The sequence below is a fragment of the Babylonia areolata genome, chromosome 21, assembly GCF_041734735.1.
Source record: "Babylonia areolata isolate BAREFJ2019XMU chromosome 21, ASM4173473v1, whole genome shotgun sequence".
NCBI classification, from domain to species: Eukaryota; Metazoa; Mollusca; class Gastropoda; order Neogastropoda; family Buccinidae; genus Babylonia; species Babylonia areolata.
In genome coordinates, this window is record NC_134896.1 from 50,172,845 (window position 1) to 50,189,708 (window position 16,864).

General features: G+C 44.3%; 1 protein-coding gene and 1 long non-coding RNA gene across 2 annotated transcripts in view; one reads left to right on the forward strand and one right to left on the reverse strand.

The window, feature by feature from the left end:
* LOC143295978 (ATP-binding cassette sub-family G member 5-like) overlaps positions 1–10,354 on the forward strand; it is a 30,396-nt gene extending 20,042 nt beyond the window's left edge. The window contains exons 9-11 of the mRNA XM_076607691.1: positions 3,293–3,478; positions 6,633–6,760; positions 10,020–10,354. Of these exons, the coding sequence (XP_076463806.1) occupies positions 3,293–3,478; positions 6,633–6,760; positions 10,020–10,183 (478 nt within the window). The 3' untranslated portion in view covers positions 10,184–10,354. The remainder of the gene's footprint in view (positions 1–3,292; positions 3,479–6,632; positions 6,761–10,019) is intronic.
* Positions 10,355–10,483: 129 nt separating this feature from the next.
* LOC143296149 (uncharacterized) lies at positions 10,484–12,076 on the reverse strand. The gene is made up of 2 exons (XR_013057109.1): positions 11,539–12,076; positions 10,484–11,433 (listed from the first exon to the last, which is right to left on the reverse strand). It is a non-coding gene; the product is annotated as an uncharacterized LOC143296149 (long non-coding RNA).
* Between the last annotated feature and the right edge of the window lie 4,788 nt (positions 12,077–16,864).

Here is a 16,864-nt window from a genome sequence, read left to right on the forward strand (position 1 = left end):
TGTTTGTCTCTGTCTCTGTTTGTCTCTGTCTCTCTGTCTGTCTGTCTCTGTCTCTGTTTGTCTCTGTCTCTCTGTCTCTCCGTCTGTCTGTCTCTGTCTCTGTCTCAGTATCTTCTCCCTGAACTGGTCAGGGACGCACCCTGCATTTTTGTTTCTCTGTCTGTCTGTCTGCCTGTCTGTCTGTTTCTGTGTCTCTTTGTCTATGTCTCTATGTCTGTGTCTGTCTGTTTCTGTTCTGTCTGTTTCTGCGTCTCTTTGTCTGTGCCTGTCTGTCTGTCTGTCTGTTTGTGCCTGTCTGTCTGTCTGTCTGTCTGTCTCATCATCTTCTCCTCCTCCCTCTAGTAATGGTCACTACCACTCTTGTCTGTCTGTCTCTGTCTCTCTCTCGGTCTGTGTCTCTCTCTGTCTGTGTCTGTTCTGTCTGTCTGTTGTCTGTCTGTCTATCTTTGTCTCTGCCTGTGTCTGTCTGTCTGTCTGTCTGTATCTGTGTCTATGTCTGTGTCTATCTGTGTGTGTGTGTGTGTGTGTGTGTGTGTGTGTGTGTGTGTGTGTGTGTCTGTCTGTCTGTCTCTCTCTCTCTCTGTCTGTCTGTCTTTGTCTCTGTGTCTGTCTGCCTGTCTTCTCTGTCTGTTTGTCTGTCTCTGTCTGTGTGTGTGTCTCTCTCTCTGTCTCTCTGACTTTGCCTGTGTCTGTGTGTCTGTGTGTAACTCGGGCAATACATTCTCCACTGTTTCCAATTCTAGTCGAGACAGCAGTTGCCTCCCCTGTTATTCTGATGGTCTTTGTCGAACACGACTGACTTGTCATAAATTTATTGTTTAGTGTTGCATTGTGTTGTGTTGTTTTGTGTTAGTTTTGCGTGTGTGTGTGTGTGTGTGTGTGTGTGTGTGTGTGTGTGTGTGTGTGTGTGTGTGTGTGTGTGTGTGTGTTTTATTGTTTTGCATTAAATTGTATGTGGAGTGATGGCTTAGAGGTGAAGCGTCCGCTTAGGAAGCGAGAGAATCTGAGCGCGCTGGTTCGAATCACGGCTCAGCCGCCGATATTTTCTCCCCCTCCACTAGACCTTGAGTGTTGGTCTGGACGCTTGTCATTCGGATGAGACGATAAACCGAGGTCCCGTGTGCAGCATGCACTTAGCACACGTAAAAGAACCCACAGCAGCAAAAGGGTTGTTCCTGGCAAAATTTTGTAGAAAAATCCACTTCGACAAAAAATAAAACAAATAAAACTGCACGCAGAAAAAAAAAGGGTGGCGCTGTAGTGTAGCGACGCGCTCTCCCTGGGGAGAGCTGCCCGAATTTCACACAGAAAAAAAATCAGTAGTGATTATAAAAAAAAAAAATTTAATTAAAAAAATTCCATGTTATTATCTTGCATTGTATCGTATCGTACTATTAATGTGTTTTGTTGCCCTGCACTGCTCTGCATTGTATTGTATTGTATTGTATTGTATTACATTACATTGCATTGCATTGTATTGCATTGCATTGCATTGCATTACGTTGCTCTGCATTGTATTGTATTGTATTGTATTGTATTGTATTGTATCGCATGGTACTGTATTACATTGTACTTCTGTGACCATACTTCATTTGCTGCACCACCTCACCCCACCCCATCCCCCGAACCCCCAACCCCCCATACCCCACCCCCACCCCAACCTTCACGGGCTATATACTTCCCAACCACTGAAACACCGAACCATGACTGCTGCGGTACGAAATGTCACAACGGTACAAAATGTCACAACGGCACAAAATGTCACAATTACGACATTTTGTTCCGGTGTGCGCGGTACAAAATGTCACAGCATTTACAGTTTGTCACATTAAATTGTATCATTTTGTTACACGTTGCCGTGTATCTATGTCAACTGCGGTACAATTTGTCACACATGAATACACCGTTTTCCGTCGGGTCTGACTCATCAGCTGTGTACCGCGCCCACCTGTACAAAATGTCACAATTGCGACGTTTTGTACCGTTGTGACATCTCGTATCGTTGTGACCTTTATTACCGTGAACTCTCATCTCATCTCATCTATCCCTTGACCCGTGGGTGGGTCGTTGGGGCACCATGGATGACTGCCTGGTCAGCTCGCGCCACCTGCCTCGGTCCTCAGCGGCCCTTTGAGTTGTGGCAAATGGCAGGCCCGTCCACTCTTTGATGTTGTCCTCCCACCGCTTTCTCTGTCTGCCTCCTCCTTCCTTGTACGGTACCCTGCAGGATGGTCTTGGCTAGGCCGTCTGATCGTGTGACGTGTCCATACCAGCGGAGCTTGCGTTCCTTCACTGTGGTTAGCAGGTCTTTGAATGGGCCAATGGCGTTTTGGACTCTTCTTTTCACTTCCTCATTGGTGATGTGGTCTTTGTATGTAATGTTCAGGATCTTGCGGAAGCATCTCATTTCCAGGGCGTGGATTCTTCTCTGGAGTTCTGCAGTGAGGGTCCAGGATTCGCAAGCGTATAGAAATATTGAGAAGATGAGGGAGCGCATTAGTCTGATTTTGGACGAGAGGGAGATCTTTTTGTCCTTCCATATAGACTTCAATCGACTCAGTGCGGCAGTAGTCTGCGCGATTCTGGACAGGACCTCTGGTTTCGAACCCTCGTCTGACACAAAATATCGCCATTGTGACATTTTTGTGCGTTTTTGACATTTTGTACCGCAACACATGACCTTTAAAAAAGAAAAAAAAAAGACGCAATAATAATAATCATCATAATCATAATGATAATAATTATATAACATTATTATTATTATTATTATTATTATTATTATTATTATATTATTATTATTATTATTATTATTATTATTATCATTATTATTATTATTATTATTATTAATGGACATTTAAATAGCGCGTTTCTCCAGAAATACTGCTCAAAGCGCTGTTATATTTCGCTACACCATCCACCCCCCCTCACCCCCCCCACCCCCCCCCCCCCGCCTTCCCCCATCAACACTGCCCCCTCCACACCCGCACGTCCCCCCCCCCCTCCACCTCCTTCCCCCTCCTCCCCCCCCCCCCCCCCCCCCCCCCCCACTACACACACACAAAGGAAGCACGTGCCAGAAAATACTCACGCAAAACTGAACATGGGAACAAATGGAAACCCACCCACCCACCCACGCAATAAAACAACGACGAGCGGAGCGGGGCGTTGATGATGAATGAACAAAAAAAAAAAAAATAATAATACAACTTCATCACCACCCACGCCCCCCCTCCCACCACCACCACCACCACCACCACCCTTTTTTTCACCCCCCCCCCCCCCACCTATCCAGGATCACGGGCATGAACTCCGAGGTGGACCACTTCGCCATGTACGTGGCCGTGGCCTTCTGCCTGCACCTGAGCGGTGAGCTGCTGGCCGTGGGGTGTATGGGGGTCTTCCAGAACCCTCAGCTAGCCAACTCCACCACCGCCCTCCTCCTCACCGCCTCCGGGCTCCTGGCTTCCGGCTTCCTCAGGTGGGTGGGTGGGTGGTTTGGGGTGAGGAGGTGTGAGGGTGGTGGGGAGCCGAGGGGGATGGTTAGCTTAACATTTAATTAATTTTATTTAATTATTTATTATTATTATTATTATTATTATTATTTTATCATTATTTTCATTACTACTATCTTTTTTTTATATCATAATTATTATTTATTTATTTATGTATGTACGCTTATCTATCTATATATTTTTTTTTTCTCAAGGCCTGACTAAGCGCGTTGGGTTACGCTGCTGGTCAGGCATCTGCTTGGCAGATGTGGTGTAGTGTATATGGATTTGTCCGAACGCAGTGACGCCTCCTTGAGCTACTGAAACTGAAAACTGAAACTTAACATCAGTGGCGGTCTGTTGTTTCGGTTGTTGTTGTTGTTGTTGTTGTTTGTTTGTTTGTGGATGGTGGTGGTGGTGTTGTTGGTGTTGGTGGTGTTGGTGTCTAATTGCTGTTGTTGTTGTTGTTGTTGTAGGTGGTGGTGGTGGTCATTGTTTCAGTTGTTGTTGTTGTGGTTGCTGTGGTATTGGTGTGGTTGGTGTTGTTGGTGGTGGTGCTGGTGGTGGCAGTTGTCATTGTTGCAGTTGTTGGTATTGGTGTTGTTGGTGTTTAATTGTTGATGTTGTTGTTGTTGGTGGTGGTGGTGGTGGTGGTGGCGATTATTTGTTGTTGGTGGTGGTGTTGGTGGTAGTCATTGTTTTAGCTGTGGTGGTGGTTGTTATGGTATTGTTGGTTTTGTTGGTGTTTAGTTGTCGTGGTTGTTGTTGTTGTTGTTGGTGGTGGTGGTGGTGGTGGTGTTGGCGGCGGTCATTGTTTCAGGTGTTGTGGTGGTTGTTGTTGTAGTATTGGTGTTGTTGGTGTTTAATTGTTGATGTTGTTGTTGTTAGTGGTGGTGGTGGTGGTGGCGATTATTTGTTGTTGGTGGTGGTAGTAGTGATGTTGGTGGTGTTGGTGGTGGTAGTAGTGATGTTGGTGGTGTTGGTGGTGGTAGTAGTGATGTTGGTGGTGTTGATGGTGGCGATTATTTGTTGTTGATGGTGGTAGTAGTGATGTTGGTGATGGTCATTGTTTTAGCTGTGGTGGTGGTTGTTATGGTATTGTTGGTTTTGTTGGTGTTTAGTTGTCGTGGTTGTTGTTGTTGTTGGTGGTGGTGGTGGTGGCGGACATTGGTTCAGGTGTTGTGGTGGTTGTTGTTGTGGTCTTGGTGTTGTTGGTGTTTAATTGTTGTTGTTGTTGTTGGTGGTGGTGGTGGTGGTGGTGGTGTTGGCAGCGGACATTGTTTCAGGTGTTGCGGTTGTTGTTGTTGTGGTATTGGTGTTGTTGGTGGTTAATTGTTGTTGTTGGTGGTGGTGGTTGTTGTGTTGGTAGTTGTGTTGGTATTGGTGGTGTTGGTGGTGGTGGTGGTGGTGTTAAATTGTTGCTGTTGTTACTTGTGGTGGTGCTCATTGTTTCAGTTGTTCTAGTGGTTGTTGTGGTATTGTTGTTGTTGTTGTTGTTGGTGGTGGTGGTTGTGGTAGTAGTTATTGTTTCAGTTGTTGTAGTGGTGGTGATGGTATTGGTGTTGTTGGTGTTTAATTATTGTTGTTGTTGTTGGTGGTGTTGGTGGTGGTGGTGGTGGTGCTCATTGTTTCAGTTGTTCTAGTGGTTGGTGTAGTATTGGTGTTGTTGTTGGTCGTGGTGTTTAATTGTTGTTGTTGTTGGTGTTGGTTTTGGGGGGTCATGGTGATGGTGGTGATGGTCATTGTTTCGGTTGTTGTAGTGGTGGTGGAGTATTGGTGTTGTTGTTGGTCGTGGTGTTTAATTGTTGTTGTTGTTGGTGTTGGTTTTGGTGGTCATGGTGATGGTGGTGATGGTGTTATTGTTGTTGTTGCTGCTGCTGTGCTATTGTTATTGTTGCTGTTGTAGTTGATGCTTTATTATTTTTTGTTGTTGTTGTTGTTGCTGCTGCTGTTGTTGTTGTTGCTCATGATTGCGTTTCATTGCAACTGGTGTAGTGTGTCTGTGTGTCTTCTTGGCCAGTGTATATATCGATAATAATGATAATAACAATAATGTCGGTTAATTTTGCCTTTCGCTGGTAACGGTTTCTGTTCTTTCTTTTTCCCCCTCTCCTCCCCCTCCCCACTCACTTTTTTTTCTCCATGCGTCTTCTTAACTAGTGTATATAGGGATGAAAGGTCATTTTGGATGACTGATGACTTGCGCGATGAGTTTGTTTAAAGTGAAGAGGAGTTGCGCAACGTCGACCTCACTCTCTCGTCCGGGTCCACCAATTTCCAGTGGCAAGACTAAGTCGAGACGACTGGAGGATGAGCACGGATGCAGTGGATGACCAAGATATCCTTTCGGTGTCTCATCTTGCTCTCTGCACTCCACAGTGCGTTGCTGTAACCGCCTTCCTCTCCGTTGAACCGATAGGTTTCTTCCGCAGATTCTGCCGGATCCAGACTTCGCATGCATGGGTAGACACACCCCGGGGGCCAGCTGCGTGTGGCATGCACACAGCACAGTGGAGCTAGATGGCCGTCGGTGGCTCTCCTGAGCCGACGCCCTTTTATGGATCTCCATAAGGGTGTCTAGCCACCCGCCTCACCAGTCCCGGAAGGGAGCAATGGGAGTGCCGGTTTAGTCGCCGGCAACCCGACCCTGAACAGGTTGTACTGGATTACAGGTTACCAGTAGCAGATCTAATGACTGACCTGACGGGAAGTGTATATAGATAACAGTTACAAGGATGTACGATAATTCTGCCAATCGTTGGTAACTTCTTCTTCTTCTTCTTCTTCTGCGTTCGAGGGCTGCAACTCCCACGTTCACTCGTATGCACACGAGTGGGCTTTTACGTGTATGATCGTTTTCACCCCGCCATGTAGGCAGCCATACTCCGTTTTCGGGGGTTATCGTTGGTAACGAATTCTGCTCTCTATCTCTCTCTCTCTCTCTCTCTTTTTTTTCCCTCCAGGTGTTTTCTTTGCCACTGTATATCGATAATAATTATGATTGATTATGTGCGTTATTCTGCCTATCACTGGCAACGGATTCTACTTCTTTATTATTATTATTATTATTATTATTATTATTATTATTATTGTTGTTGTTGTTGTTGTTGTTGTTGTTATTATTATGCTTTACCCCCACAGAACAACGCAGAACATGATAGACGTGCTTCAGTACATGGGCTGGATGTCCATTCACAAGTACTCCAGCGAGATCCTGGTAGCAAACGAGTTCCACAAACTGAACCTGACCTGCGAAAAGAATCCGCAAGGTATATATTGCGTGGGGGAGAAGGGGGGGGGGGACGGGGGGGGGGGGGGGGGGGGGTTTGCAATAATTGTGTGTCCTTCCGTTTCCGGTTCGAAGATAAGTCTTTGCCGTTTGTACGCTAAGTTGTCAGTTAATTATGTTAATCTGTTTATTTGTTTGTTGTTGTTTGTTTTGTCTTGTTTTGGGTTTTTTTCCTTGTTGTTCAGTTGTAGGGTTGCTGTTATTTTCTCTTTTCTTTTTCTTCTTCTTCTTTTCTTCTTCTTCTTCTTCTTCTTCTTCTTCTTCGTCATCATCGTCACCATCATCATTATGATCATTAGCAGCAGCAGCAGCATCGTCAACATCATCATCATCATCATCATCATTGTCGTCGTCGTTGCCATTACCATCATCATCGCCATCATCATCTAGCATCATTTACATTGCACTGCGCTGCACTACACAACACAACACTACACTGGACGCCACTCAGCTACACTGCACTACACACACACACACACACACACACACACACACACACACACACACACACACACACACACAGAGGATCGAATCCCACACTGGTCAGAATCCCCCTCCCTCCGCCCCCCTCATCCCCCCCCTCCCGCCTCTGACCCTTCCTCCCCCCCCCCTCCTCCAACCCCCTCTGACCCGAGATCCCGTGTGCAACATGCGTTTAGCACATGTAAAAGAAACCACGACAACAACAACAGCAATAAAAGAGGGGGGGGGGGCGAGGAGGTTGTCCCTGGCAATGATCTGCAGAAAATTCCACTTTTGTTAGCAAAAAAAAAAAAAAAAAAAAAAAACCGTTCGCCAGACCATGACTCAACACACATGCCGGCCACACGACAACCTACTGACCACACTGACCACCGTGAAAAAAAGGGGGGGGGGGCGGGGGGGGGGGATTGAAGTGGTAAGGTCATTCCGCAAGATCCAACGGCCTTGCCAAAGTCATCCTCCAAGGAACGGTAGAGGGGAAGAGAGAAGAAGCAGACAAATGAGAGAGAGAGAGAGAGAGAGAGAGGGGAGAGAGAGAGAGTGGGGGGAGAGAGAGAGAGAGAGAGAGAGTGAGAGAGAGGATACGGATACGGATAATTTATTCATGTACAGGCCATTGCCCCTCATGAAGGGGTACATACACATGATCATGTAAGGAGAGAGATGGAGAGAGAGAGAGAGGGAGAGAGGGGAGAGAGGGAGAGAGAGAGGGAGATAGAGGGAGGGAGAGAGAGAGAGGGAATGAGAGAGAGAGGGAGAGAGAGGGGGAGGGAGGGAGAGAGAGAGGGGGGGGGGAGAGAGGGAGGGAGAGGGAATGAGAGATAGGGAGAGAGAGGGAGGGAGGGAGAGAGACGGAGAAAGAGAGAGAGGGAGAGAGAGGGAGAGAGAGACGGAGAGAGAGAGAGACGGAAAGACAGAGAGAGAGAGAGGGAGAGAGAGGGAGAGAAAGAGGGGGAGAGAGAGGGGGAGAGAGAGAGAGGGAATGAGAGAGAGGGAGAGAGAGGGAGAGAGAGAGGGGGGAGAGAGAGAGAGGGAAAGAGAGGGAGAGAGAGAGGGAAAGAGAGGGAGAGAGAGAGACGGAGAGAGAGAGAGGGAGAGGGAGAGAGAGGGAGAAAGAGAGGGGGGGAGAGAGGGAGAGAGAGACGGAGAGAGAGAGAGACGGAGATAGAGGGAGAGAGAGGGAGAGAGAGAGGGAGGGAGGGAGAGAGAGAGGGGAGGGAGAGAGAGAGAGAGAGAGAGAGAGAGGGAGAGAGAATGAATGAATCTTTATTTTCCAACGGTGAAGATATTAGCACTTTGGCCGACTTACACATCTGCCGTTGTTCTAAGAGACACACAAACAGAGAGAGAGAGGGAGAGAGAGGGAGGGAGAGAGAGAGAGGGAGGGAGAGAGAGAGAGAGGAGGTCTAACAACTTTGAAGAGTGGACAGGGCTGAGAGGCACAATCACTCACACACGATCGTCCACAATGAAGAAGGCTAGTAAGGTGCACGAGTCAGCATCACGGTCACGGTGACCCGACGGTTCCTCATGAAGCTAAGGGACCAAGGCCAGGCAAGACAAGGCCATGAAAGGCCAGGCAAGGCAAGGCAAGGCCAGGCCAGTCAAGGCAAGGCAAGGCCAGGCAAGGCCAGGCCAGGCCAGGCCAGGCCAGGCAAGGCAAGGCCAGGCAAGGCAAGGCAAGGCCAGGCAAGACAAGGCCAGGCCAGGCAAGGCAAGGCAAAGCTAGGCAAGGCAAGGCCAGGCAAGGCAAGGCCAGACAAGGCGGCAAGGCCAGGCAAGGCAAGGCTCACACTCGCAAACAGGAAACAAAAAGGGCGAGGGCAGCCCGAATTTCACACAGAGAAATCTGTTGAGACCAAAAGAAATACAATACAATACAATACAATACAATACAATACAATGCAATATAATACAATGCAATGTAATGCAACACAACGCAATGCGATGCAATACAGCGCCCTGCAATGCAGAACAATGCAATGCAATTCGATACAATGCACTGCAATACAGTACAATACAATGCGATGCAATAGAATGCAATAATGCAATACAGCGCACTTGCAAAATACAGTGCAATGCAGTGCAATCCAGTACAATCCAATCTAATCCAGTCCAATCCAATAGAATAATAATACAATGGAATGCAATACAACACAACACAATACAATACAATACAGTATTTGTATTTCTTTTTTTTTCTTCTTTTTTTTTAAGCACAACAGACTTCTCTGTGTGAAATTCGGACTGCTCTCCCAGGGACAGCGAGTCGCTACACTACAGCGCCACCTTTTTTTTCTTCTTTTTTTGTGTGTTTTTTCCTGCGTGCAGTGTTATTTGTTTTTTCTGTCGTAGTGGATTTTTCTACAGAATTGTGCCAGGAACATCCCTTTTGTTGCCGTAGGTTCTTTTACGTGCGCTAAGTGCATGCTAGCACACGGGACCTCAGTTTATCGTCTCATCCGAATGACTAAGCGTCCAGACCACCACTCAAGGTCTAGTGGATGGGGAGAAAATATCGGCGGCTGAGCCGTGATTCGAACTAGCGCCTAGCTTCCTATGCGGACGCGTTACTTCTAGGCCATCACTCCACCAATACAATACAATACAATACAACACAACACAACACAATCCAATCTAATCCAGCCCAATACAATACAATGCAATACAGTACAGTACAGTACAGTACAGTACAGTACAATACAACACAAAAGCACACCTGTGTTCACACATGCAGTATGTGGTACCTGTTGCAGGACTACCTTGCATGACGGACGGGGACATGTTTCTGAAGAAATACTACCCAGATGCCTTGGACAACGTGAACAGGAACTTCGAGCTTCTGGCTGTATTCACTGTCGGCATTCTGTTTCTGGCCATGATCAGTTTCAAGGTGGTTGGTCTTAAAATCCTTCAGTGAGCTGTTAGTTGGTATATAATTATCGCTGCCATGGCTGTGTGTGTGTGTGTGTGTGTGTGTGTGTGTGTGTGTGTGTGATAAGTATCCATAGCAAACTTAGGACAAAGAAAAACCAACAACAAAAAAATGTGTTGGGGTGGATGGGGAATAACTGGGTTTATTTGGTGGTGTTTTTTTTTTGTGTTTTTTGTTGTTGTTGTTGTTGTTTTTTTTGGGGGGGGGGAGTGGGGGGGGGGATAACTGGGTTTATTTGGTGGTGTGTTTTTTTGGTTTTGTTTTGTTTTGGGGGGGGTCGGTGGGTGGGGGGTTGTTTTTATGTTGTTGTTGTTGTTGTTTTGAGGTGGGAGGTGGGGGGGGGGGGGAGTTCTTTGGTACGAAAAATGAATAGGCTGCTTCAAGAACACTTCAAGGTGTGGGTCTGTATTCTTAGTCTTAAAAAAAAAAAAGAAAAAAGTTCGATAACGTTCAGATCTATAGCTCTGCTTTATATTCTACAGCTCGGAACTATCAGATTTTAGTTTTGATTTAGCCCAGAGTTTGCGTTTTGAATGTATTAATGTTATCCAAGGTCTTCTGATGAGCTGGGAATTTTTGGTTCAGGTTGGGATTTTGTGTGTGTTTGTGTTTGGTGAGGGGGCGGGGGGTGGGAGGGTGATGGGGGGTGAGGGGGGAGAGGGGGGGGGGAGGTATCCCTTGGAACTATGATTGAGGTGTTTTTTGGTTGGTTGGTTTTTGTTTTGCTTTTATTTGTTTTATTTGTTTTGTTTTTGGGGTTGTTTGTTTTGTATCTTTTTTACATTTGCACTATGGGTAGGAAAATTCTTCAGTAAAATTCGACTCACATCGATTTAGGCGTACCTTTGCAGTCTGCACGAAAATGAAGAGACCGGGGTTTTTTTCTCAGCTATTTTGCTCCTTTAACTCACTCAGTACGGCCAGTCCTCTCGTCTCCTCTACACAGACCCCTCGGATGTCCAGTGGGTGTCTCAATGACCCAACCTTTAGCTTCCGTCGTCAGAACTGTGGTATTCTTTGTCAACATTCACCTCTTCAGTATAAGAGCCTTCCGCTTGCAATATTTTGATGATGGTAATTGGGGTGAAACGCTGTTAACGTCGTCTCTTTCGCCGTTCGTATGGAGAGAGTTAATACCATGAAATCTGTTCGATGATTTGTCATCACTTAATTCAACTTTCCCCTTCCTCTCTAACACACACACACACACACACACACACACACACACACTTCCCCTTCTTCTCAAACACACACACAATGATTTGTCATCAATTAATTCAACTCAACTTCCTCTTCCGCTCACACACACACACACACACACACACACACACACACTTCACCTTCCTCTCTAACACACAAACACACACACACACACACACACACACACACACACACACACCTACCTCCGGTGACAAAGACAACCCTTGTTTAACAGGAAGCATTTATTGTTCGTAAGTAACTGCGCTAGGATGAAACCTAAACTCATCTCCATTCTGTCAGACGAATGAAATTTCTCCCTCAGTTTGCTGAGAAAATGATGTCGACATGGAGTTGATTAGGACTTACCTCCTAGCAACTTGCGAAACAGTCAGTGGCTTCGTCATTAGAATTACGTATCTATATCGAATGGAAAAGTGAAATAGAAATCATTAATTATCCGTTCTCAGTATGGTTATTTACTAGGGTTTCCGGCAGTCGCAGAGAAAGGAATGGAATATAGTCCCTTAATTAATTAAACAAGAGAACCTCATCAGTGATGTTACGAATGTGTTTGGCAAAAAGACAATGTCTTTGAACCTTTCTTTTTTTTTCTTTTTTCTTTTTTTCTTTTCCTGTATGGTTGTAATGGGTGATTACATTGTACTCAATAAAAGCAGAAGATAGATAAATCAATATGACTTGTGTGTTTTGAGGGTGTGTGTGTGTGTGTTTTTTGTGTGTGTTTTTGGGTGTGTTTTTTTCTCTCTCTCACTTCTTATTGTGGTGAAAAAGTGCGATAACGTTGAATGAACCATATCATAGTCATAAATGTTGAATGAACCATAATTATCATAATCAATATATGCTTGATAAACCTAAATCTTATCGGGATTGCGCGCGACTATGCACTCTCACACACACACACACACACGCGCGCGCGCACGCACGCACGCGCACACGCACGCACGCACGCACGCACACACACACACACATACATGCGCGAGCACGTACATACACACACCTACACACACAGACATATATTAGAGGCTACAAACTCACACACATTATTCGTACAAGTTTTACACATTCTCACATATACATGGGTGCGCGCGTGCACACGCACACAGGCCAACACAGGCACGCACACGCACACGCATATTTTAACGCACGTACACACACGTGCCCACTCGCCTCGCGCGCCCCCCCCCCCCCCACCCCCCCTCCACACACACACACACACACACACACACACACACACACACACAAACACACACGCACACACATATGCATGCACGCATGCACGCACACACACAGACACAGAAAATATAGAAAATCAATATTCAAATTATCTATAAATATACACAGACGGATCTGTTCTAGAAGATGGTAATTCAGGAGCGGCTTTTGTAATTCCTTCATTTAGAATAGAAAAATTATACTATATTGGTAGACAATATTCCATTTTCACAGCTGAAATTATAGCCATACTTGTGCCTTTAAATTTTATTTCAGACATTCCGAAAACTGTAAGTGAAATTTTATTATGTGTAGACTCAAAGTCAGTATGACAAGCTATAGAATCTCCAGATTCAAATAAGCGAATTGACATGACAATGGAAGTAAAACATATTATTCACCAACTGACAAAACAGGGCATTAAAATAACTTTCTGTTGGGTACCTTCGCACTGTGGAATATCTTCAAATGAGTGGGTAGACCAAGCAGCTAGAGGAGCAGCACGTAATTTCGAAGGCGCAATACAACTTGACATCCAGTTAGATCTACATGAATGCATTATTTGTATAGAAAATGTATCTAGAAATCGATTTAAGAAATTACTTATAGATTCAAATAATCAGTATTACCAATATTGTGTAAAGGCAGCTAATCCCAAACATTTTCTAAATTTGACACCAGCAGCACATTCAAGACAAATTACAAGTCTAATGTAGGCTTATAGAATTCGTTTAAATGCCTTTCGTACAAAATTTTCTAAAAAATATAAAATGTATATGCGGTAAGCAAATAACTCTAAGCCATCTACTCATTCATTGTCCGAGCATAAGACAGTTAATTCCAAAAGATGTAGTAGATAATTTTTCTTCCAATATTTCATTAGCCAATGAAAAGATTTTGAATGATTATTCATTGCTTAGAATGTTTTCAGAAATTTTAAACTCCAGTCCAGTTGGTATCCTCCTTTGATGTATTATATTTAATACTGTTATTTATATTTACATTGTTGTAGGTTAATACTTGTTGATATGCATATACATATTCTCCTTCCCATGACAACTCATTCAATACACACCACAACCTCTTTAGACTTTTTCTTATAATATACTTTTCCTCTGATACATAACATGAACTTTTTTTTTTTTTTTTTTTACACTAATATTCACATGCATTCCATTTCCTTTATACACTACTTTACTCCTTTCCGTCTAAAAACACTTACAGTGAATAGACGTTAAACTGAACTAAACACACACACACACACACACACACACACACACACACATCTTTCATTTATGGTTTTCATGACCAATAGATACGATTCTGATTATTCTGATTCACACACACACACACACACACACACACAGGACAAATTCCCAGTCAGGTGATGCTAACAGATGATGAATATATACAAACAAGATTGGGAAAATTTGTTTATGAATGCTGCTGCAATTTACTGCATTAACTGATTGATTAATTGTGTGTTTTTCATTCGTTCATTCATTTACCATTGCACTTGTGTCTTATAAACCTTACGGTTTCATGACAATAAAATCTATTCTATTCTATTCACGCACACACACACACACACACACACACACAGAGAGAGGCACGCATGCGGTTTCACTTTATTTTCAGACGTGAACCTAACTCGTTTCACGTGCGAACTTCAATCACGTTCTGCACGTAGAATTAAGACTGCCTCAATGGTAAGAACCTGTGACGATTTTGCAGCTTACGTTGAATGTGATGACGAAAAAAAGCGGACTCGACTCAAGATAACGTCATACATGTGTGATTCCCGTCATAGTAAGCTCCGTCCATAGCAACTTCTGTCTATGATCCAGCATTGCTTTGAAAATTGCAGATGTGGATCTAGAATCTTTGGGTCAAATGTAGGTATTCGAAAACGAACCTGCCAGAGTTTCAACAGATCAACGACACATCAGTTATCAGTCTCCTACTTCTCTTAATTCGTCTTCCAACAAGTCTTGCAGTGCAAAATGACCGACGAAAATCTGACAAAACTTGATGGGCTCAGGGAAAAGTCTCGAGCGAATAATCGATCGAAGCAGGAACACGAATTAACCATAGCCAAGGACATCTTACTCCGGAGGGCTACTCTTATTAAGAATGAGCGTATGAAGTACCATAAAATGTCCATAGAAAAGTTGCAGCCAACTGACATGACTTTCTGGTTGACAATGATCGGAGACAAACCCAAGTTGGGACACCCAGAGGAACGTAAAGGAATTCGCATGAAATCGGCGAAATTTGATGAATACGAAGTCAACTACTTTCGATTTCACGCTCTGCAGAATTTCGTGTACTGGTTCAAAAGAGATGAAACGTTTCGACTGTCGCGTGGGCCACCATATATCCCGAGTGGGCCAGTTCACGTGCCTTCTTGGAATTCTCTGGAAAGATACCATCCGAAATGTTCTGAACTCAATGAGAATTAGAATGCAGAAAGGGTTTTGGTGATCCAAGACTTAACTGAAGACTCAGTGGAAAAGTGCGACATAATGCTGAGATTTAAAAAAAAAAAAAATTAAAAAGGTTTCTTCATCTTCATCCGTCGAGTGTCCACAATCATCAGGTTGATTATTCTGACACTTTTGGGGGGGTTGACGAAAAAAAAAAAAAATCTTAACTGCAGGAGGCTGCTAGCTCTTGGCCTGAATAGGTCAAGAGTCTCTGATGTCACAGCAGCCTCTGTCAAGTTGTTGTTCCACTCCTGGATAGTTTCGTACACATTGGAGGCGGTTTAGCGGCTGGTGGAAGTGCAATGTTCTGTCACGTGAAGTTGCAGCTCTGAGTTTTGATTTTCCATCAGACAGGGCCTTTCCAAACTCTACATGTACAAAGTCATGTCTGATCTTATTGAACATGGTTTGGTTCGTCATTTCTCGCAACTGTTTTTTTTTTTTTGTTTTTTTTTTCCCCAATGGGATGGTCGCCGCAACGAAAAGTTCTGGATTGTTGGTCACAGGAAATTGAATGTTGCAAGACCTTACGTAGTAGTTATGTGGGTTTATTTTTCTACATACTTATTTCTTACTTATGTTTATTATTTCTAATGATTCCAGCAGCGGTTGTTTTGGAAATGATACGCCAGCCACCAAGGGGACTGATTTATTGATATGGATACTTATACAGCGCCTATCCTCGGTCGGAGACCAAGCTCCAAGCGCTTTACAACTCGGGAGGGAAACTGCAATGATGGTGTTATGTTAAAGCGAAGTCGTTTTTTTTATAACCGCCTTGACATGTTTAATTCCCTGGAATTCACCCCACATATACCAGTCCAAATTTATATATCTGAACTGTAATATAAATGTTTCAAAGTCGGTGGAGATTTTTTTTTTTTCTCTCTCTCTCTCGCTCATTTGATGTGAATATATCGAGTTTAACCACATACTCACTCTGTGAAGTGGTATTACATGAAGAGAGAGAGAGAGAGAGAGTCAATATCTCATTGCCTGTAAGCATGCGTTCTGGAATTTCATTCCGTTTGTATGCCTACATGCGTGAATGGATACACACACGTGTGCGTGTATGCGTATTTGTGGAGGAGGTAAGGGGGTGGCAGTGGGGTGGGGGGGGGGTCAGTGGTTGCGAAGTTGGTGAGTGTTATTATACATGTGCGTGAGTGCGCGTGTATTTCTCGTGTGTGTGTGTATGTGTGCGCGCGCGCACACACACTAGTCCAATGTGCATGATGTGTATATGAAGCGTCTATGTTGTATTTGCGTGAAGGGTTGTAGTTTAGAATCAGTGATCGGTTATTGCCGCAAGCCAATTTGAAATTACCCAATGATGTGGCAGCCAGTCGGACAATAAATTTTGATTTATCTATATCGGTCAGACGAAAAGACATTTTGTAGATCTATCTGAATCTGTTTTTAAAAAAAATATTAGCAGTCGCTATTTCAAAACCTCCGAAAAAAAAGAATATAATTAGTGTTGTTCTTCTTGCGGCTCGACGTCGAGTAGAAGAACACTGCTAACAAACAACCTTAAAATTTGATTCGAAAACCCATCAATGACGCTTTCAAAAATTTATTGTCCCTTGTATATTGTGGACTGTAATGGAACACAGCGTCACACACACACACACACACACTTTGGCACACACACACAAACACACACACACACACACTTTGGCACACACACACACACACTGTGGCACACACACACACACACACACACACACACACACACACTGTA